This window comes from Sinocyclocheilus grahami, unplaced genomic scaffold (genome assembly GCF_001515645.1).
Source record: "Sinocyclocheilus grahami isolate Dianchi unplaced genomic scaffold, SAMN03320097.WGS_v1.1 scaffold215.1, whole genome shotgun sequence".
Lineage (NCBI taxonomy): Eukaryota > Metazoa > Chordata > Actinopteri > Cypriniformes > Cyprinidae > Sinocyclocheilus > Sinocyclocheilus grahami.
This window is the reverse complement of record NW_015505394.1, coordinates 1,790,365-1,812,801: the sequence shown is the minus strand read 5'-3', so window position 1 is coordinate 1,812,801 and position 22,437 is coordinate 1,790,365. Positions and strand designations below refer to the sequence as shown.

The 22,437-nt window shown below is 38.3% G+C and overlaps 1 protein-coding gene across 2 annotated transcripts in view; it reads left to right on the top strand.

The window, feature by feature from the left end:
- The first annotated feature begins 6,441 nt into the window (after positions 1–6,441).
- LOC107596160 (stAR-related lipid transfer protein 13-like) overlaps positions 6,442–22,437 on the top strand; it is a 65,145-nt gene continuing 49,149 nt past the window's right edge. For both annotated transcript variants that reach the window (XM_016286830.1, XM_016286829.1), the window contains exons 1-2: positions 6,442–6,569; positions 8,216–8,246. In XM_016286830.1, coding sequence (XP_016142316.1) covers positions 6,525–6,569; positions 8,216–8,246 — 76 coding nt within the window. In that variant the 5' untranslated portion in view covers positions 6,442–6,524. The remainder of the gene's footprint in view (positions 6,570–8,215; positions 8,247–22,437) is intronic.

Sequence of the window (22,437 nt, the reverse complement as noted above, 5' to 3'; positions counted from 1 at the left end):
GTCCGGCCAAACTGAGCTATTGGGGGAGAAGAGCCTTGGTGAGAGAGGTAAAGAAGAACCCAAAGATCACTGTGGCTGAGCTCCAGAGATGCAGTTGGGAGATGGGAGAAAGTTGTAGAAAGTCAATCATCACTGCAGCCCTCCACCAGTTGGGGCTTTATGGCAGAGTGGCCCGATGGAAGCCTCTCCTCAGTGCAAGACACATGAAAGCCTGCATGGAGTTTGCTAAAAAACACCTGAATAAGATTCTCTGGTCTGATGAGACCAAGATAGAACTTTTTGGCCTTAATTCTAAGCGGTATGTGTGGAGAAAACCAGGCACTGCTCATCACCTGTCCAATACAGTCCCAACAGTGAAGCATGGTGGTGGCGGCATCATGCTGTGGGGGTGTTTTTCAGCTGCAGGGACAGGACGACTGGTTGCAATCGAGGGAAAGATGAATGTGGCCAAGTACAGGGATATCCTGGACGAAAACCTTCTCGAGTGCTCAGGACCTCAGACTGGGCCGAAGGTTTATCTTCCAACAAGACAATGACCCTAAGCACACAGCTAAAATAATGAAGGAGTGGCTTCACAACAACTCTGTGACTGTTCTTGAATGGCCCAGCCAGAGCCCTGACTTAAACCCAATTGAGCATCTCTGGAGAGACCTAAAAATGGCTGTCCACCAACGTTTACTATCCAACCTGACAGAACTGGAGAGGCTCTGCAAGGAGGAATGGCAGAGGATCCCTAAATCCAGGTGTGAAAAACTTGTTGCCTCTTTCCCAAAAAGACTCATGGCTGTATTCGATCAAAAGGGTGCTTCTACTAAATACTGAGCAAAGGGTCTGAATACTTAGGACCATGTGATATTTCAGTTTTTCTTTTTTAATAAATCTGCAAAAATGTCAACAATTCTGTGTTTTTCTGTCAATATGGGGTGCTGTGTGTACATTAATGAGGAAAAAAAATGAACTTAAATGATTTTAGCAAATGGCTGCAATATAACAAAGAGTGAAAAATGTAAGGGGGTCTGAATACTTTCCGTACCCACTGTATATATACAGTACATAAAGAAAGAAAGAAAGAAAGAAAGAAAGAAAGAAAGAAAGAAAGAAAGAAAGAAAGAAAGAAAGAAAGAAAGAAAGAAAGAAAGAAAGAAAGAAAGAAAGAGTGCTGAGCTCTGTTATGATGAGGCTGGCTCTTTATACCATGTATCATCACGTTTTGTGTGCGTCATTTTCAGAGCAGCTGCAGTCTGTCAGAATGAATGATCACAGTCTCTCTGTGGTCCAACTCCAGGCTGCTGTAGAGGCGCCCCAAAGCATTGTGAGCACTGGCCTGAGTACACCACTGTTTCTGGCCAACCGGAGATTATGGCACAGAGAAAAAAACCTCCTCACGGGTCACCTAAAAGCATGACGGGATACTAAAGTGCTGGAGCCTCATTAGAGCAATACCATTCCTAGATCCAGGCCCAGTACAGGGGGCTCAACCTCACCAGCGTGCCAGATACCTGAGCTTTATCACATTGGTGTATTCTGACACCTTTGGTTCTGCTGGTCCTTTTCAGTCCTCTTTTGTCTCCCACATTGCTCCCAGTCCACTCTATACTGTGCTATACAAATAAAAATGCTGCAGAAAGGTGTTCTGGCAGTGGAAGGTGAATGTGTGCACAAGACAGAGAGGCTTGTTTCATTACATTAATAACAGCGATAAGAAAGTTCACTGCTGGGGCAGAGGAGAAAGGTCACTTTCAACTATGAAAGATCCTTCAGAGCAGCTGCTCCAAATCTCTAACGTGATCATTACAGCATTTTCAGACTCCAGACCTTACGCTCTCTTTCTGTTTAAACTTCTAAAATATCAACATTTTAGGGGATGCTGGTGCACTGTGGCTCAGCTGACCTAGAGATGTTTTTCACCTGCTATTCAGGACAGAAGTAGGACCGCTGGGACTCTCATCATGGCTCTGTCACAGCAGTCAGTCAAAATCCAGCCTCATCTGCTAGTTCTGTGGCTGGGCTTCTTCTCACAGTCTGCAAACAACAGATATCCAGTAAGTGATCAACAGATAGTAAGTGTATTTACTTGTCTCATTAGTGTTTAGTGCAGTTGTCGTTGCCACGAAACGCTTGTTTTGTTTACTGTGTTTACTTGTTAGACGTGCTGATATCGCGTTTGGTCTCATTCTGTATCGCGTATCTTGTCAGTGTCTGCGCTTGCTTGGCCATTTGTTGTGAAAAAGTAAGGAAAGTGTGTCCAGCTGAATTAATTTAGTATTTTGTTAGACGGGTATAAAAAAGCTTAGTTAACGTGGCAGCCATCGCGTGACGACCTCCTCGTGTGAAGACCGAAAAGAGTGTAAAGACCATCGACTCTACCGTGCGACTCCACCGGGCAGGGACACCGCCAAAGGATAAGTATCGCTTTTTAATTCTCCTCTTTCCTATTACTTGTTTCACTTCTGTTTCAGTTTTTATAACCATTTCTTACTATGTGTAGGTACGTTTTGGATCTGTTTTTAGTTGTTTTTAGTTTAATACTACAATTGATTGCTTCTGTTGTCCTCATTTGTAAGTCACTTTGGATAAATAAATATCCATCTATCAAAGTGTTTATATTGTACTATGGGTATCAATACATTCAATACGAGAGTACAGGCAAAATTAAACTCTGCCCTTGAACATTTTTAAAGGTATCAAATATGTATAGTCTTTCCTGACACTTGCAATCAGCGACATGAGGTGTGTCCCAGAGCACATGACACAATTTCACTTTTCTGTCATTATACAGCCAGGATTTTATGGGAGCAAAGAGGAAGGTAATATTGGTCTTTAATAACCTCAGACGTGGACAAATTAGAAAATGACTCTTGTCTTGTATTTGATACAAAATATTTTTCAATACTTTTCTTATATGTGTATATTTGTGTGTGTGTGTGTGTGAGAGAGAGAGAGAGAGAGTGTGTGTGTGTGTGTGTGTGTGTGTATGTGTGTACTGGTTTATATATCCTGGTGGGGATTTAAACCTGACTACACAGACTCATGGGGACTCGTGTCACGGTGGGGACCTAAATTGTGGTCCCCACGGGTACAAAAGCTTATAAATCATACAGAATTAAGTTTTTTGAAAATCTAAAAATGCAGAAAGTTTCCTGTGAGGGATAGGTTTAGGGGTAGGGTTGGTATAGGGCAATAGAATATACGTTCTGTGCAGTATAGAAACCATTACGCCTATGGAGAGTCCCCACAAGGATAGCTGACCAGACGTGTGTGTGTGTGTGTGTGTGTGTACACAACTGTTTTAGGTTTCATGAAGTCTATGTGTTTTTCACATTACACAGTAGATTGACTGGGGATCACACACAACCTTTCACTAGAATTCCCGCTAACTTTGTCTCGTTTACAAAATGCATGCGCAAGAAGTGATACAAAGTCTACAACTCCTCCCCAAACGCTTTGTGTCTTGCTCTCTCATTGGCTGTACAGTAAGTCATTGTAGATGTCATTTACAGTCAAAACACATTTCACACTGTAAAACTCTGAGCTGCAGACAGGTCCAGAGCCTGCTAAATATTTCTGAATATCGCATCTTTGATAATTCACACTATGCGATTGTCACTCCGATTGAACACCGATTTTAAATGACGGGCTTTTGTTGTTGATCTCCAGACAACTGTCAATTAGTGGAAATCGGGCCTAAAATTATGTAATATATACCCGACATAAGTTATTATGTTTATGGCAGTTTACTTGAATAACACATCTGGTATAATGTCAGAGACAGCTCAACATACGGCCTCTGACCTTAGTGTTACAGCCAAACAAATGCAAGAAAGCATGTCCAATATGTTTAAATGGTGCGCACGTTGGCAGCGCTCTCATTTGTGCTCATGTGCATGCATAAATTATATTTATATATTATACTTATGCATGCCATTTCGTAGTAAAATAGTGTGAGTCGTGTGGAAATTCCAAGAAGAAGAAGTACACTTCAAATACCTGGATGATGCACTAATTTAACTAAAAAGACTAAGTGTGCAATGTTCTGCTGAGTTCAGAAAATTATAGAAGTATAGAACTACTGTACTTCTTTGACTATTTCTGCAATGAAAAATATGGTTAAAAAATAATATGTTTTATGCATTCAGAGAAGCGGGGCTTTCAGACTCAAAAGCTGGATGACAAAATATCCATACAAAATTCATAAACTAGATGGTTGAGGACATAGTGCACATGTTTCTGCCTTGGCCATGTGGGTGGCATTAGCTTGTCATACCATTCAAAATCTCAAGTAATTTAAGGTAAAGGAACGTGGCTATCTTAAAAATCCATGTTGGTGCTGTTTGTGATAACTTGAGTCAGTCCTGCACAAGTAGAAAATAAGAATTTCTCAGCTTAGAATCTTTCCCCTTTGGAGACAATAACGCAGAACATCAGAGACAGACGACACTGAGCCTGTCTCTGAGGAAGTGGCAGTTGTGACCTGAATGTCAAAAGAACATTTGTTGTTCTCAATGTTAGCCGGTTTAAATGACTTTCTTGAGAGATGAGTGCGCAGATTGCTCTTTCAAACCCCCAATGCCTCTATTAGAGATCAGAAGCACATATCATAAACATGTCCTGGTAACAACACCTCTCTAAAATACATTTGCAACCGCATCTGGATGCAATAAAAATGTTCTCTGAAAAGATGGAACCAAAAACGACCTGTTTATATCCCTGGAAGGATGAAACTGGCTTAAGAGTGAGCAAAACCTTTTCCATTTGAGAGCAAATCTGGTTAAGGGAGGTTTTCCATGTAATGAGTGAAATTTTGGAAATTAATTCCACTGATCCTGTCTATGTAGTGATAAATAGAGAATATACCTGGATGACTGTTAATTAGCTGAATGTAGATTATGAGAAGCAGAACTTCCTCTAATGCAGTATCTCAAATGAGTTTGAGACAAATCTGCTGACGGAGGTCAGGGACACATTCTTTTGTGTGTAGGCCTGTGTAAAGGTGTGTGTGTGTGTGTGTGATCTCTGGCATGCTGGAGTGGGAGAGTGAAAACACTGTTAGTTTTTGTTTTCTGTGTCTTTGACATAACAATAGTGGTGGGTGCGACTGTGCGAGTTCTCAACAGAGCTACTGATAACTATATACAAACAGTATATGTGTGTCTGTTTGCCTGCAGACGTCTGATATAATAGAGTTGAGAATTCAAATCGCTTACATGTCTCAGAGTGTCATTTTGGATGTCTCCCTTTTATCTGACATATACCCATAACAGGTCTTGGAGCCTCTACTAATGAACTAAACAGTTGAATTGGGTATAAAGGGGGCATCCAAAATGTACATTTTAGACAGGCATCCAGGAACAGAAACACTTAATTTTGTATTTATATCATTTAAACTGTTAAAGCTATAATTTGCACAAACATACACACTTTACGTTTATTGTGTATTGTGTTTAGGTGTAACATCAGTCAGTGATCATATGCTAATCATTTAGAGCAGAGTTTTCCTGAGGTTTGCGAGGTCATAAAAATTTAAAATAAAAAAAAATAATAGATCAAAACAGACAAAATAAAGCCCTAACTAAAAAAAATCATATTTTATCTGTTTACCTGCATGTCATGTGACCATTAACCAACATCAGAGAACGGTGAACATACAAATGTGTTGTTCTATTATTGAAATGTTACCTCAGGGGGTATTTAAAGTAAATATTGTAGGTCAGAGGGGTTCGGCTGACAAAAAGGTTTGAGAACTCTTGGTTTAGAGTAATTCTCACAGCAAATAATTCAGATGCTCAACGAAGTATGCAAAGTCCATGCACATTAAAAGGGCAGTCTGTGGGACAGGACCACCAACTGGAAAATGAGACTGTGTAACAGGCATAAAATACTTCTGTAGTAAAATAATAAAACTAAATCAAATTAAATTTAACAACATATATATAGCAATTAAAAATGGGTTTGTAATTCACAGTAAAGTTTTTACCATTCCAATGAAGCTAGCTAAATCTGAATATATTTTGGAGTGTTCAATATGCTATTTCCCAAGTCTTTAATAGTTGTGTGCGTGGAACAGACTTAAATTTAAGCTCACAAATCTTTTTAGTCCTTGTGATGAATTAGAAATGGTGTAAAATAAGAGTTGCTCTTTCTGGCTAACTTCTCCTTTTGTATTTCACTGAAGCAAGAAAATAATACAAGAATGGAATAACATTGGGACGATTGCTTTAAAGTTTCATGTGGTGTACTATTCCCAGTATGGTCTCTCTGTTCTTATAGCAGATCCGGCTGGGCTTCAATGCTTCCCACTGTGTGTTAGCATTTAGCACTAGCTACAGTGGTATGCAGGGAATCTCTCCTCTTGGCCAGCTGAAATATGGCCTTGTGGCCCCTCCCTATCTGCCTCTTCAAGCCACTAAACTCCAGACCATCAGACTCTCAGAGAGCCGTTAATGTGCACAGACTCACACGGCAACCTTCATGACTGTTCAGCCTCGACCTTTTGAACCTGACCCTCAGTGTGGGTATCTGCGAACATGGCTTTTGTCAACTGCCTAAGAGCACTCATCAACCAGGCTAAGGTAAGACAGCGAGAGACTGAGAGAGATACACAAAACACAAAGTATAGCTTTAAAAGTCATGCTTTGACTGACAGCTGTCAAGATCAGGTCTATCTGAGAAACGAAGCAGCTGCTCTTAGCCTCTGTGTTGTTATGGTCTCTGAACACTTACAAACAGTACTAAAAGTTACCATGGTGTTACTATGTTTTTGGATGCTCTATGGTGTCCTTTGAATACTATGGCATATAAATATCATAGGCTACCATCACTATACCATGGTACCGCCACAGTACTTGTGTAAGGGAAACAACTCTCAAAAGCTTATGATTTGAATGTTTTCGTCTTTGAAAATAACTGTTTTTTTTTAGCATATACTGTGTGAATAGTTGTTAGAAGGCACTTTGTGAGCATGTGTAAGTGTTTTGGGTGGTGCGGTGCACGTAGGAAATGATTATTTGCTGAACTGGACTCACTCAGTGGCTGCTCATAGTGAGTTGGGAATCAGCCAAAACTCTGTTACCAGGGCAACGTCTTTTTTAAAAGCACCCATTCACCCTTTCCGGATGCAAACCCTATGACATCACAACGTTCCTAAGTGAGAGATCCTGATATATTTAGTTTTTGGGTTTTTTCCCCCTTGCAGACTTTGGATACAGTGGAATGTCTGTTCAACTGAAATTACTGGAGAATCACACTTTGATTCAGGGGCACACATACACACACACACACACACACACACACACACAACAAACTCTGTTACTGAAAAATTAGATGTTGGGCAGAATTTCAGAGATAAAATAAAAAATACAGTAAATACGATATGAATATATATATATATATATAGAGAGAGAGAGCGAGAGATAGATAGATAGATAGATAGATAGATAGATAGATAGATAGATAGATAGATAGATAGATAGTATTTACTGTTTTTTTTATTTTATCTCTGAAACGTCTTCATATATATATATATATGAAGACTTTTACAATGTAAAAAAATATTGATATTTTCAATCAACATTATATATATATATAATGGGGAAGTCATGGCCTAATGGTTAGAGAGTCGGACTCGTAACCCAAAGGTTGTGGGTTCAAGTCTCATACCGGCAGGGGTTGTAGGTGGGGGGGGTGAATGTACAGCACTCTCTCCCACCTTCAGTACCACATTGAAGACTTTTACAATGTAAAAAAATATTGATATTTTCAATCAACATTATATATATATATAATGGGGAAGTCATGGCCTAATGGTTAGAGAGTCGGACTCGTAACCCAAAGGTTGTGGGTTCAAGTCTCATACCGGCAGGGATTGTAGGTGGGGGGAGTGAATGTACAGCACTCTCTCCCACCTTCAGTACTACATCTGAGGTGCCCTTGAGCAAGGCACCGAACCCCCAACTGCTCCCCGGGCGCCACACGTCACTCACTCACTATATATAATATATATTGCATCCTTGCTGAATGAAAGTATTAATTTCTTTAAGAAGACCCCATACAGGCTACACTAAATGTATACTTCAAGTATCCTTGTTATTAAGGATTTATTTTATTAAGGTGATGCTGAAGCACAAAGTGAGAGCACCCAGAGAAAAGCAGACACAAAGATCTTCTTGTAAAATTCCATCAAATATGATTGTAAAAAAATGTTCCCCTGATGTTTCAGAAGCTGACCTGCTGTCGTGTCCAGAGATCAGGTAAAGATGTGAGATTGTATTACAGCTGAATGGCTTTGCCATGCACTAACAACATTACCATGGCACTTGCTAGAGCACCTATAAAAACACTGTGTGTGTAAATTCCTGGCAGTGAAATGTACACAATTCAGTCTTAAACAACATACTAAGGAACGTATAACAGTCTCTACTATCATTGTTAATAAAATGTATGTAAAACAAAGTAGATTATATGGACAAAATATCCCATGGTTCTGTTTTAAACTCTAATGCTACTTTCTTGATATCGCTTGATCTGTAGTTCAAGGCGAGCTGTTCTAGAACCCTTTGACCTCTACCCTCTCCATGCAGCGATCTACTGTGGTTGTCACCCAGTTGCATTTTAGGAAAGTCATGGTAGTCTCCAGTCTTTGGATCACGTGACACAGAAAGTAGATCATACTATTTATAACACACCTCAGATGGCCTGGTAGATGTGTAATTATTCCCCACAGACTGTGAGGCACAGGGGTTCCTATGTGCCATAGGAGCCACTCTCTGGAAGTGCATGCTATGAAAAACACAAATAGAAATAAAATGGATGGCTTTTATTTTATATTTATATGTTTTGATTTTATATGAACCTGCTGATTTTGAAGGAACATTAAAATAAGACTAATAATGAGTCTTTTCTTGTTCTAGTTTAAAAATGATCAGAAAAACAAAAATCCCTTTGTGGAGCATATTTTAGGCACACTGTGTTCAGTTTCTGCTGGGACTTTATGAGTATGGTTTATTTGACTCTATAATTATAATGTTTGTAGTTCATCCTATTCACAAAGGTCCCTACAACCTATGCAAAATAACAAGCTCAGCAAACAGACGCATGTGTGTGTGGTTGTTTTTGGTGTAAATTATACACACAGACAAGCCATCTTTTGTCCACATGGGCGATAGCTTGGTTCTTCAATGCTGTCAGGGTCTCTTAATGGCTATTCACTCAGTTTGATTGCTTCATCTTGTCACTGTTCTCTGGCATGTGAACACATTTTTGAAAAATGTTCTTCAGTCATTCTGATTTAACTTCAGATTAGATATCTATTTAGTCACATAGATTGATCAAGCACTGTAACACGTGTGAGATATGTACTTTGCATATGTACAGATTGATTCAGATTAAAGTCTGGGAAGTATCAGTCCACAATGGCAGCAGCATCAGGGATCTCTAGGCATCAGGCCAACCCATCCAAAATGAAATGTTATTTAAACAACTTCAAATAATTTGTTAATTTGTTGTTATATGGCATTAACCACCCTTTTATGCTAGAGTTTTTAACCAGGACATGAGGAAAAAAGAGACACATGTTATGTGAAATAATTATTTTGTCTTTTTTTAAAGAAAAAAAGGCACATGTTATGTGGAAAAAATATATTTAAATGATTTAAAAAGCTAGTTAAAATTAAACATGAATTATCACTCTCTCGCTCTCTCTCTCCCTTCGGCTTGCTCCCTTTTTTTTTTTTATCAGGGGTAACGTTAAACATGAATTATCACTATATATGCAAAAAGTTTAGGTTTGACATCTATTAGGTTTTTTATATTATAAAATACATTTCTCCATACCAGTGTAGACATTCTTAGTAGCCTACATCTTGTGAAAATGTTTCTGTAAATTATAAAATTAAAGTTTAAAAGTAATGGACTTGACCTGGGAGCATTTAAAGTGTGTCCTTATAAGTATAACTAAACCAAGACACTTAAAAATAGGCATTGCATCCGTTTAAACAGCTCGGGACTGTTTGAAAAAGTCCGTTTGGCGTCATCACGGAAACTACTACAGTCAGAAGACGCACACGCGAAGAGACTTCATGTCCCGTGATGCTTAGCGGTTTGAATGGTTACAGGGCAGCGTCCACAGAAAGTCCTTTTAATTGGAGTTTTTAAAGAAATGAATCGATTGCGCTAGTGTCTAAGTGACGAAGCAGCATGAATAACCCCTGCTTCGTCTCAGGACTAAGACTTCGTGCGCCTCAAGAGTCTAACAAAGAAGAAGTCCTCGGTTAAAAGTTGAGTTCAGAAGTCAGGAGAGAGTTGGCCAAGGAGTTTGGAAATGGATAAAAGCCGAAATGGCCAACAAGCGCGATCATTCTCTTCACAGTTCAGATAATCTACATACAGAGCCCTGACTTTACTGCGGAGGAAGGCGAAACAGCGGCAGATAGCGGGTAAGTTATACAGAAAATAGATTTATCTTTTTAGGAGAGTGAGATTTTAAGGCATCGGGTGAGACAGCAACGAGTCCGTCTATTAAAACCTTCAAACGGAGCTCGAAAGTGTGCCCAAGATTGCTTTCTGTAGGGTTAATGCCGTTTCATTTAACAATAAACCAGATATCTTTGGTACATTATTATAAAATGTATCATGAAATATTGTGCAAATTTCAGTAGCGAAATAAACCCTTGAGGTTTCCTTCATGCATTGCTGAACCCTCGGACATTTACCGTGGTAACCATGGTTTCCCCCAATAGCATATTTAGTAAAGTTGATTACTTCTATATAAGTAATTTTAAGTATTCTCCTTAAAAGGTGTTGGAATAATTTCATAATGTATTTCTTTTTAATGACAATAGGCTAATGCACAATTCACTTTACAGTCTAGTAAGAGTTTTTCTTTTGTAGAAACAATGTTATTTTGACTAAAGCTGTGTTTACCATGGTAAAATATCAGGGTCAGCTATAATATGGTTACTTGAGTGTGCACGCGCTGCCACGTTTTTGCATGCAGCTGAAATAAGAGATCCGTTCATCTGTTAGAGGCCCACTGCCACACGCACGAGACCGTGGAGAATGGACGTATAGAGAGCTGGGTGTGAGCCAGGCAGGGAAAGATCAGTTTGAGTCTGTGCTCACTAGCTGTGTCTCAAAACATGGTGAGCTTCCTACCTAGACAGTTGCTGCACACGTGCATGATGTTCAGAAATGCTGTTTAGAAAGGAATCTCGGTTGGTGTTGAGACACAGCCACTGTTTGTGCATCCATATACATCAACGTAGTGCTGCTAATAATCACCTTTGGCTTCCCGCAAAGCTTTTATCTGGAGAAAGAAAGGAGGAAAGAATCTGAAATTGCCTTCAGTTAACATAACTGGCATTTATGTGTTCACATTTCTGGTCTTTATTTAAGTCAACTTTCTGCTGATCTTGTTACAAACATGACAGTGTGAGTTTCCCATTTCCATTGAGACTGTGATTATCTTAATGAGATTTTTAGTTGATGTAATTAACCCTTTCAGGTCAGGGTGGATCTGCAACCGTCCCGCTGTGGATCTTCTTGTGCAACCATTTCTTCTCCTCTTTCTTGGCTAGTTCCAGTGGACTTTTATCATGTTGAATTGTTTGCCCCAGAGGGCAGGGATGTGTTTGTCATTGTGGAAGGGGTTTTGGACCTTAAACGGAGGAGTTTCAGAAGTCAAATGCTTTTACAGAGAATTAGCATTTCCTCTTTCATGTGATTTGTTTGATGAGCATGTGATGAGCAGGTTTATCTTTAACCAGAGTATTTCAAATAAATGGGATGGGGATGGGGAGGGGGAGAGTGGGGGAAATACACACACACACACACACACACACACACACACACACACAGTGTTTTGAGTGTCTTTAATTTTAGATGTCTTTATATATTTTTTCGCTTATAAAGTTTACCTCAATTATATAATCTATAATTTAGTTTGTAATTTAGTTTTTAATGAACATTTTCCTACCTCTAACTTTCAGAACTAAATTGAATATTTTTTGGCACTGTGCCTTTAAGAGTCCTATGTTAATTTTCATTTTTGCAAGTGAAATGAGAATAAATGTACTGTTTCACTAGATGTTCATATTTTCCTGTTGAGTTACAATATAGTTTTAACTTGACCATCATTTAATAATATCCTCTTTAAAAAGCATAATTGCATTGTGCATTGCACAGTCACGAACAATGTGCAAACTGTTAAGATCAAACTGAAATGATCAAAGATCTTACAATAAAACTTCAGCCACTAGTTTCAAATGTTGGGATCCCTCAGAAAGATATGCAGAGTGGAATATGATATGACACTTCTGAATGGAGGCAGCGAGCATGTCATATGTGCTGCTTTGGCTTTATGGTTTGAGCTTGTGGATGGTCCTTCTCTCTAGGTTTCTTTCGGTTGTTGATCGACGTACAGTAGTAACCTCTACAGAATGTCAGCTGAGAGGAAGCAAGCATTACAATCCAGTGTTGCAACATAAAAAAGATTGTGTGGTTCATTAAAGTCATATGATGCGATTTCAAGTTTTCCTTTCTCTTTGGACACATTTCATTACACCAAATACACCAAATAAATACCTTTAAAACATCTTTTACTTTATTACAGAAAAAAAGTCTGGATTTACTTTTTTGGTATTTATTGGTTATTTGTGTTTATTTACTTGTAACTGGCACTGATCTTGTCACATCCAGAAAGAAGCAGAGAGACTGCCTAATGTGTCCAAATTTTGTCAAGCTTTTGGTAGGGCTGCACGATTAATCGAATGCGATTGTGATGCGCATTTTGTTAGTAAAGCCGGTTCTGTAATCAGCAGTGAATCATCATCACGTGCTTTCAGATGGAGCAGCATTTACTACACAGAGCCGTAGTTCACTGACAAGCTATGCAAAAAAATCGCAGACGATTTTATTGCGCAACTCTGATATCGAAGAAATCGTTCGCGATTATGGCAGCTGTTTGCATAGCTTCTCAGTGAACTACGGCTCTGTGAAGTAAATGCTGCTCCATCTGAAAGCATGTGAAAATACCACATTTAATTACATATTTTTACTCTAAACTCACTTCATAACGTCAGTCGAGTGTTTGAAATAAATCCTTCTGTGAGATGATGTGGCTTTTTACACAGAATAAGGCACGCAACATATTTCATAGTATTTAAGCAGTGATAAAGGCATTGCATTATAAATATACTTTATTTTAATGAAAATTCAGATAAACCATATATTGCCGTAGTCGTGTGTTTATTAGTCCCGTTGAATCAATGAAAGCAGTTGAATCTTCTGTTTATTCCGCTGCAGCATTTCCTGGGTTTCTTCTGCGAGGCGTATTTGGAGTTTCAGTGCGAGAGCGCCCTCTGGTCTTTGGATGGAAATTTACTGCTGATCACAGAACCGTGCTTCACTGAAAGATACCCATGACAATCGCAGCTTCTGTCGAATCGCCATCTCGATTACATTTCAATTTATCGTGCAGCCCTATCTTTTGATCCACCTACTTTTCCTTGTGAGATGAGATTAATGTGATCTCTAGACATTTATGAGGGAGGTGGAAATTTAAGTCGTCAGTAATTTTATTGTATTCTCATGCTACTTGTTTTGAATAATTTGAAACATTATGTATATAGAAATTTCAGCAGAAATGTATTAGTAAATTGCAGTCAAATGTTATAAAAATGGCACAACTATTAAAAACTTTAATCGAATACAAAAAGTCATATATTTAATACAATGCCCCAGTAAAAAAAGTTTGTCTGAGAAACATTTTGGCGTTTAAGGGATCCCATCACTGAACACAGGAGTTCAGTTAAAAGAGGTGACATAAAACCAGCTTGTCTTGTGCCCTCCTTCTTGTTCTTTGCTATTGAACACATTAAAATACATTTTAACTTTATTTTTTCATAATTTTGTATATATGACATTTTTTTTACATTTGTATATATGAAAGTCAAACAGTGATATGTGAGCTCGTGAATGAGATCTCCGTTGTATCTTGACCTGTTGGGTCGATATTTGGTCAGGCACATTGGTCCGATGAGGTCTCAGTGGTTTGGCTAGACTAAATACAATTTACACTGTGATCTTCTCTGGTGCATCTCCAAATAACAGTGTGTTTGGTGATGTTGATTCCTGCTCCAATGTTTGTCATCTGTATCCAGACAGCTGTAAAATGGCACAGAGGAAACCACTGTTTTTCAACCCCTGCTGCAAGAACCTTAGTGAGAGCTGCATATCACAACACAACAGACACATACATACAAAAAGGGCATGAAGGTACAAAGCAAACAAACAGTGAAGTGCAAACAGCCCACAAGCCTCTGAGAAGCCCCTGCAAGAGGAAATTGATCGTGTAAGACACTCACATCGTTTCATTATTTTTCTCTTTCTCATCACCGTGTGCTGAATTTCTGAGGCCTTGTTTAAGAAAGGTCACTGCAGCTATGACCATGCAGAAACATCTTGTGTGTGTGTGGTGTTTGAGTGTGTGTAAGGGAAATACTTAAGTAACAGCTGTTCTTGGGGCTCTAGACCAAATAGACTGGTGAGTAGACAGACCACATGCTGCATGTTTGATGTTACCTTGTGTTTCAGCCTGCTGATCTTGGATGATGATAGTGATTTTGACTAGGGAGAGTTCAGTGAAAGGGTCCTAAGTATTTGAAGGTTTCTGTGACAATTTATGTTTACAGATGTAAATAGAAGTGTCATGTTTTCCCTTTGTCTGGTCTGTAATTCTTTAAATAAATGGTTGTAGATTAGGATTGATAGATGGATTGATCCATTTATAGATTCATTGTTTCAGTGATTTATGCATTGTTTCATTAATTTATGCTTTGATTGATTGATTGATTCCTTCCTTCCTTCATTCCAGCTGATTCCCATGGTTGGAAATCATAAGAAATGTAATAATAGTTGATGAATGACGAGGTAATTTCAGATGTCAGATATGATTGAAGTAATAATGTGTGGTTCAATAAGTGAGTCATTAGTTCAGTTGCTCTCCAGCAATTAGTGTTTGGAACTGGTTTGGAATAAAAACGGGTTCTTTGTTCCCAGACTTAACGGTACGTCCACATCGAGAAGTATTTGGTGTGAAAATTTGTTATGATAAACATTTTTAATTTTTTAATACAGGTACTTTTTTTTTTTTTTATACAGCGAGGTGTTCTAATCTTTTTTTTTTTTAATTGCACTGCAAAGAAAACTGACCAACCAATAAGATTCACACTTTTGGTCACATGTCCTATAGGGCTGTCAAAATGGCTGAAGAGCTAAATTCAATTTTTTTTTTACTTAAATATGATCAGAATTCGAATTATATTCAAATTTAAAATGCACAATTTCAGTTAGGGTGAAGAAAAGCTTTTGGCTTCTCTCCTGAGGCCACAAGAGGGCGCATCATTCAAAGCATAAGATAACATGACTATCTGTGAAAAAAGTGCATAATGTTTAAAATAATGTTTATAAACCAATTATAATTAAGTTGCTTAAACAACTAAACAAAACGGCATAATGTATGAATGCATAGTTTAATACAAAGGCTGAAAGCCAATCACACATTTCAGAGTGCATTTTTCATTTAAAAACAGGAGTTTGCAGTGGGATGTCTCGAGATATGTTTTTTCAAAGTTGAACTTGCATTAATTTTACATGGGTTTCTAAACATGCGGCTCTTTTGTGTGAGACGCGAGTGCAACGGTGATAGATGTCCCTCTGCGAAATATGCGTTCTGTGTGAACGGCTTGGTTTAGTTTTTGACGTAAACAAGATCTTCTCCGCATTGATGTTCTCTTTTCCCGCAATATTTGTAATTAACAACGCAGCAGTGACGCATCTAGTGGCTTCAACTGGATAGGTTAGCAAAAACATTAAAATGCAGTGACTCTTACATTGTCGTCGCATCTCGTGCGCCACTGATAAGGCTGCCTCCTTAACACACACCTAAAATTAGTGTGGACATTTTTTTTTATTTTTTATTTTTTTTTAATTCAACGAATATTCGAAATTCAAAAATGTTTTTTTTTTTTTTTTTGACAGCCCTAATGTCCTACGAAGTGGTGCCACTCGTGAACAGACTAATTTGCTAAGCATCAGAAACGCAAAGTTGAGCAGCACTTTGTGTGCATGGGTAACCCGGCTATTACTGCTTTTCTAAAAATGCCATTTACGGTCCGAGAGGGAATTTGCATTTACATTCATCCTGTCTGCCACTGGTCAGAACTAAGATCACACATGTGGAAATCTGACCGAATTTTCATGCAGAACATTTGTGTTGGTGTGAACGTCTTAACTCTAACAGTGTTTTTGTAAAAGTTGTAGATTTGCTTTTCTTGTTTATTTAGATTGAATAAATCTCTTTGTCATGTTGGATCATTTAACACCAGTAGCCTAAATATTTTGGGTTTGCAACAAGTTCTAAACTCACGCTGCTTAAAAATGCACACAAGAAAGCACACACGTTTGAAGAAATCTGAAGCGTTTGAAGTGGTTTTCGACTTTTTTCTGGTCTTCTTGCTAGATTTTGTGTGTGCGTGCATGTTTGTCATGCTGTGTTCGTGTTTAAAGTGGAAATGCTGTGTGTAGCAGTAGGCCCGTGTGTGTGCTGATAATTCTCTGTGTATATAGGTGTACATATGTAAAGTGATTGTGTGTGTTTGAAAGGGAACAGATTGTCATGTTTCAGTTTATTTTCAGGAATATATGGCCTCTCGGCCCATAATTCCACAAGATCACAATGACATGACAGATACTCTTTTCTTCATTCCAGGGTATATATGCAATGACAATCTCCAAGCATACTCCGCAGATTGTCATGGCCATCTTCTGCTCAGTTTGTCACAGTTATTGAGCTGACGTTGCCTTTAGCATACAATGATTGTATTTTAGTGTCCATCAGTTTTTGGGAATGTGAGGTCAAAGCTGAGTCACTCACTGTCATTCATTTCCTCTTTCAGATTACATCGTCTGTCTGTCTCACACTCGTGATTTTTCTCATGGTCTGTTTCACTTTTGCCTTGCACCCAGTCTTTCTGTATCTGGGGTGTGTGAGCATGAGTTTGTTTGCGTGTTGCCTGTCTGTTTCTGATAGACATCAAAGAGGCCCATCGAAAAGGAAGTGATGCGTGTATGACAGCGCCACACCCTTTTCGTGCCGTGACATTTTCCTTTGTGCTTTCCTGTCTGATCCCTCGTTTCCTGAACTCTCTGTCCTTCCCCCTCTCCTTTACCACTCCTTTCCTTTCCCCTCAATCTCACAGGACACAAGGAATGACAGCAAATCCCAGGGAGCAGGAAATGACTGTTCAGACTGTGATCCAATCAGAATTGATCAGGATGTACTTGCTCCGTTTAACTACTCCTCTCAGTGGTTTTTCAATACTACACTGTACAAAAAATCAGTAAAAATGGGACACAATGTACTGTATTAAAAGGAAGTAGTTTTCGGTACAGATTTTTTTTACAGGTGTTTTATCTACAGTATATTTTCAAATTTGCACTTCAATGCGTTGTGTTTTACGGTTAATGGAAGTGTATGTAAAAAAAAAAAAAAAAAGGATAATGTGCTGGCAGAAATTACCAGTACGTTTTAGGCACAATATTGTCAGTTCTGGCTCTTGCGCATCTCCGAGCAACACACAGCAGTGTTTTATTATGAATGAATCTGCATTTTTGAATGAATCAGGTGAGTTAGTGATTGTTATACATTCATAAAGACAGTGACTTGTTTCATTCCTGAAAGAAATGGGAACATGAAAGGAATATTCTAAAAGCAACTCATGTAAACACCATAATCATAATATTGGCTTATTTAGAATAAGGTAAATAATTAGATTACTGATCTCCATGTAAACGTAGTCACTGGAGTTTTGTTGTCGAGTGCACACTCGCTGACTGAATTCTGCTCTCTCGCGAATTCTCTCATCATAAACCACAAAGTGCAGATGTACGTGCGATGTAAGTATAAGTCACTGATAACTTTCCTCAATAAATGAGGAAATGTAAGCATTATAATTTGTAACTTGCCATTTTTTTTAAAGTATCATGTTAAATACAAATTCAGTCATATTAAAAATATTTTATGACATGACATCCATATGCTACTTGACTAAAAAGATAATGTGTAGTTTAACATTAGGCTGCTTTTGGCCGTGCCCTTGAGTTGGTTCACTCTCTGGCTATGAATCTAAGTAAATAATTAAATAAATTTGCATTATAATATCATGTTTTAGCGATCTCCCAGGCTAACGATAGGACGATAGAGTATGGACTATGGAGCATATCGCCCAGCACTACCCGGTGTACTGTGTTCATAATACCAGCGTCAATTGCATTGCTTTGCCGCCATTCACAAGTCCTCTCCCTTGATTTCATGGAATTGGATGCACACTTCAGAATCTTACCTGAAATAGCAGGTTATCAAGGTACCTTTTGTCTACTGTTTTATGAATGCTGTGAATTCAGACGTACTACTTTTTCACATACTGTTTTTTTGTTTTTTTTGTAGTAGGGAAGTATGCATTTTCAGATGTGGCCAATGACTGACTTACTGTCTGATTAGTTTCAGTTTTAAAGTAGCATTTGACTTTTTTTCAAGTCAAAAACACAAACACATTCTGCAAAGAAAAAATCATCGAAATTATCGAAATACACATGTCTCCTAAACATCCTTGTCTGATTGTCGCAGGTTTGCAGCTGGGCTTTTGGCTGGTTATTTTATACTTCACCAAATTTAATAACTTTATGAAGCACCTAACAGTCCCTCAGGGTCTAACACACAGCCCTAATAAGGCTAATGCCAGACCTTGTGGATTATGGCGCTTGAGCTCGTTTGGCATGTTGAGGCACACAAGAACACACAGACTGTAGTGTGGTACGTGTAGGAGGAGTTTTTGAGGGCCGAACATTTGGTCTCGGGAACCAGATGGTGTAAATGGGTGGGGGGGTGGGTAAATCAGATCCTGCTCTGCTTCTCAGAGACGATTTGGTTAAACGTGACTCTTTGGCCTTGTTTGGATAAAAAATTGTTTTCTGTTTGGACCTTTTGGAAATGTATGAGCGTATGTTGGTTTTAGGCAGGTTGTAAGTGTTTGAATGGCTGTTGCAGGCACTTTTCTGTGTCTCTTGAAGATTAACGTAATGTTGGACCACTGGAGTTTAAGTGATTAGGATGGAGAGGTCGTCCCTACAGCATCGAAAGGGTCACGGTGAGTTTTAACCTCACTTTATTCTTCAGTGCATCTGGCTCTGGTCTCCATATGGGTTGTTGGCTAGTTTTCTGTAGGTATGTGATTTGATTCAGAACTCAGAGATAATGATTTAACACATTCATATTGATGTGCATTAGATCCTGTTTATCGGGTTTTTCAAACTTTGGTGCCTCAAATCTTAAAATGTGATGACCTGATGATTCTGAGAATATACTGTGAAAAATAAATAAATATGTAAAATATTATCAAACCATATTGTATTGATATCAAATTTGTATTTTATTTTATGACAATTATTTAAATGTATTTATTTATTTATTCATGAACTCCTCCACAGTCACTCCTCTACAGTTAGCACAGGTTTTTTTTTAAGCTCCGAACCAAATATGATGGTCCCCTTGCAAGGAACCCCCTTAAAGACAGCTATATATTTTCAAGTGTAAGTTTTAATTCGTGAAAATATAAAAAATATATAAAACATGACCTAGAGACCATTCAGTTTCTATTTTATATAGAATGTGTATCTTTTTTCTACCCACCGTCAAAGTACTTTTAGATCTATAAGCCTAAAAAGAAACATAAAATGTTTACTGTAGAATAAAATATTTTTTTAGAAATATCTTTTGAAAGAAGAAACGGTAATAATATCAAATTCTGTAGATTTTAGATTTAGATTTTTTTTTATATTAATGTTTTTATTTATACACTATTTTTCTCTGGACCTTCCCGCGGACCCCCTAACACCTCCTTGTGGCCCCCGGTGGTCCCCGAACCCCATTTGGAAAACCCCTGCTGTGGATTGTAGGAGAATTTCTTATGACATTGTTTGCACTGTGCAGATTGATCGTTGTATGGCATTATTTCACGAGAGCTATAGAGAGCAGAGCAGACGGCTCCTTTGCTTTTAAATCGCTCTCGTTTTACGAGAAATTTACTTTGGTGTCATACAATGATCGGTGCGCAACTTCAAGTCAAATGAACGAACAAACACGTGCGCATAATTGCATCGCTTTGATCGTTCTCATCTTCTCACGCGAGACACGCCACGATTGGTCGATTATGTTCAATAACTGCATGTTATTGGTCAAACTACTTTGGATGTTTTAGGCAATATAAAAATCCTGGCCTGTCCCGTATAAATGGCGCTTATGGCCACCCTATATAAGACCGAATATGTGTGTATGTCCATGGGTGTGGATTGAGACTAATGTGTTTAATAGCTGGTGTGGAAGTGCAGCGCTGCTTATGACACAATGGTTTCATGAGAATTTTACCTTTGAACCCTGAACCTAATGTCTGTCAGTGAGGAATGTTAATCATACATTTGTTTGTTTGTTGGGTGAATGAGAGGAGAAGTGTAAGAGAGGCATAAACAGGATTGGTAGAAGAAGAGGAGAAGTGTAATTGGGGTAAGTGGAGGTGGATTCTGGGATTGTGGGTAGAAGCCAGAGAACTGCTAAGAACAATGAGCTGTATTCAGCCAAACACACACACACAGCTAGAGCACAGAGAACATTTCCTTCCCCCCACACACACACACACACTTCTCAGATGTTATTTATTCATGCAACAGCTGCTTCTATCTAAAGGCATTTTACTTAGAACTACTTAGATTTGAACATCTTAAACTGACTGATATGAACTCAAAACAAAGCCAAGAACATGTTAAAGAGAGAGTTCACCTGAAAATGTAAATTGTCATCATTTACTCATCCCCATGCTGCTACAAACCTGTATGACTTTCTTCTTCAGAAAACTAAAGAAGATATTTTGAAGAATGTTGGTAATCAAGTGGTATTGGTTACTATTGACGTCCATTGTATTAACAAAAACACTGAAACATTTCTCAAAATATCTTCTTTCATGTTTCATAGAAGAAAAAGTCATACAGGATTGGAACGACATGAGGTGAGTAAATTATGACAATTTTTGGTTGGACTATTCCTTTAACTGCATGTGTGGATGTGATCTGTTTCTCTTCAAAAAGATGTGTAAATTCATGAAGAATCAGTCGTGTGCCATAAATATCCAGAAATCCACAGCAGCTTGTTCACAAATGCAGTTCTATTCTTCGGGAACATAGCGATACTCTGTGGAAAGGGTGGAGACTCCTCAGAAACCCCTCTGAAGAACACAGGGGCTCTTCAGAAATGCACAGACACTCTTCAAAATGCAGACTCTTTCGAAACTCAGAGTCTTTTCAGAAACAGAGGCTTCTTAGTCCATTTCTCAAAAGTCGCAGTGTTTTCCTGATGAGCCTCTGGACATGTCTGTGACCTTTCATTTTCATCAGAGATACAAAGATGTCATAGAATTATCAAAAATGTACCCTAGCATAAATCCGAAGACATCTTGAAATAGTCACTGGAGTGGCCTAGTTAAAGCACTGACCTGAATGCTGTTTGCTTTCAACCAAAAGTACTTCAGGAACACTGAAGACACAGAGGCTTTGTTAGGGATCCAATCAGTGGAGTTTGACTTTTGTTTTTCAGAGTTACTTGGAAGTTAAAACAGATTGAAAATATGCAAATGTAGAAGAAGTGTGGACTGTGACAGCACAAAATTTTAGTGATGGTAGAAACATGGATATATTTTTGTAACGTGTTATAAAAAGGTCAGTTTTTTTCAGTTAATGTATTAGGTATGATTAACATTTTTACAGCAATTATTAATCAGAATTAGAATGAGCTTTATTCGCCGTGTGTGTGCAATCACACAAGGAATTTGTTGTGTTTTTTTTAAGGAGCTCTTGGTACAAACATACATACAGTATCTCACAGAAGTGAGTACCCCCCCTCACATTTTTGTAAATATTTTATTATATCTTTTCATGTGACAACACTGAAGAAATGACACTTTGCTACAATGTAAAGTAGTGAGTGTACAGCTTGTATAACAGTGTCAATTTGCTGTTCCCTCAAAATAACTCAACACACAGCCATTAATGTCTAAACTGCTGGCCACAAAAGTGAGTACGCCCCTAAGTGAAAATATCCAAATTGGGCCCAATTAGCAATTTTCTTTCTCCGGTGTCATGTGACTCATTAGTGTTACAAGGTCTCAGGTGTGAATAAGGAGCAGGTGTGTTAAATTGGTTGTTATCACTCTCACTCTCTCATACTGGTCACTGGAAGTTCAACATGGCACCTCATAGCAAAGAACTCTCTGAGGATCTGAAAAAAAGAATTGTTGCTCTACATAAAGATGGCGTAGGCTATAAGAAGATTGCCAAGAC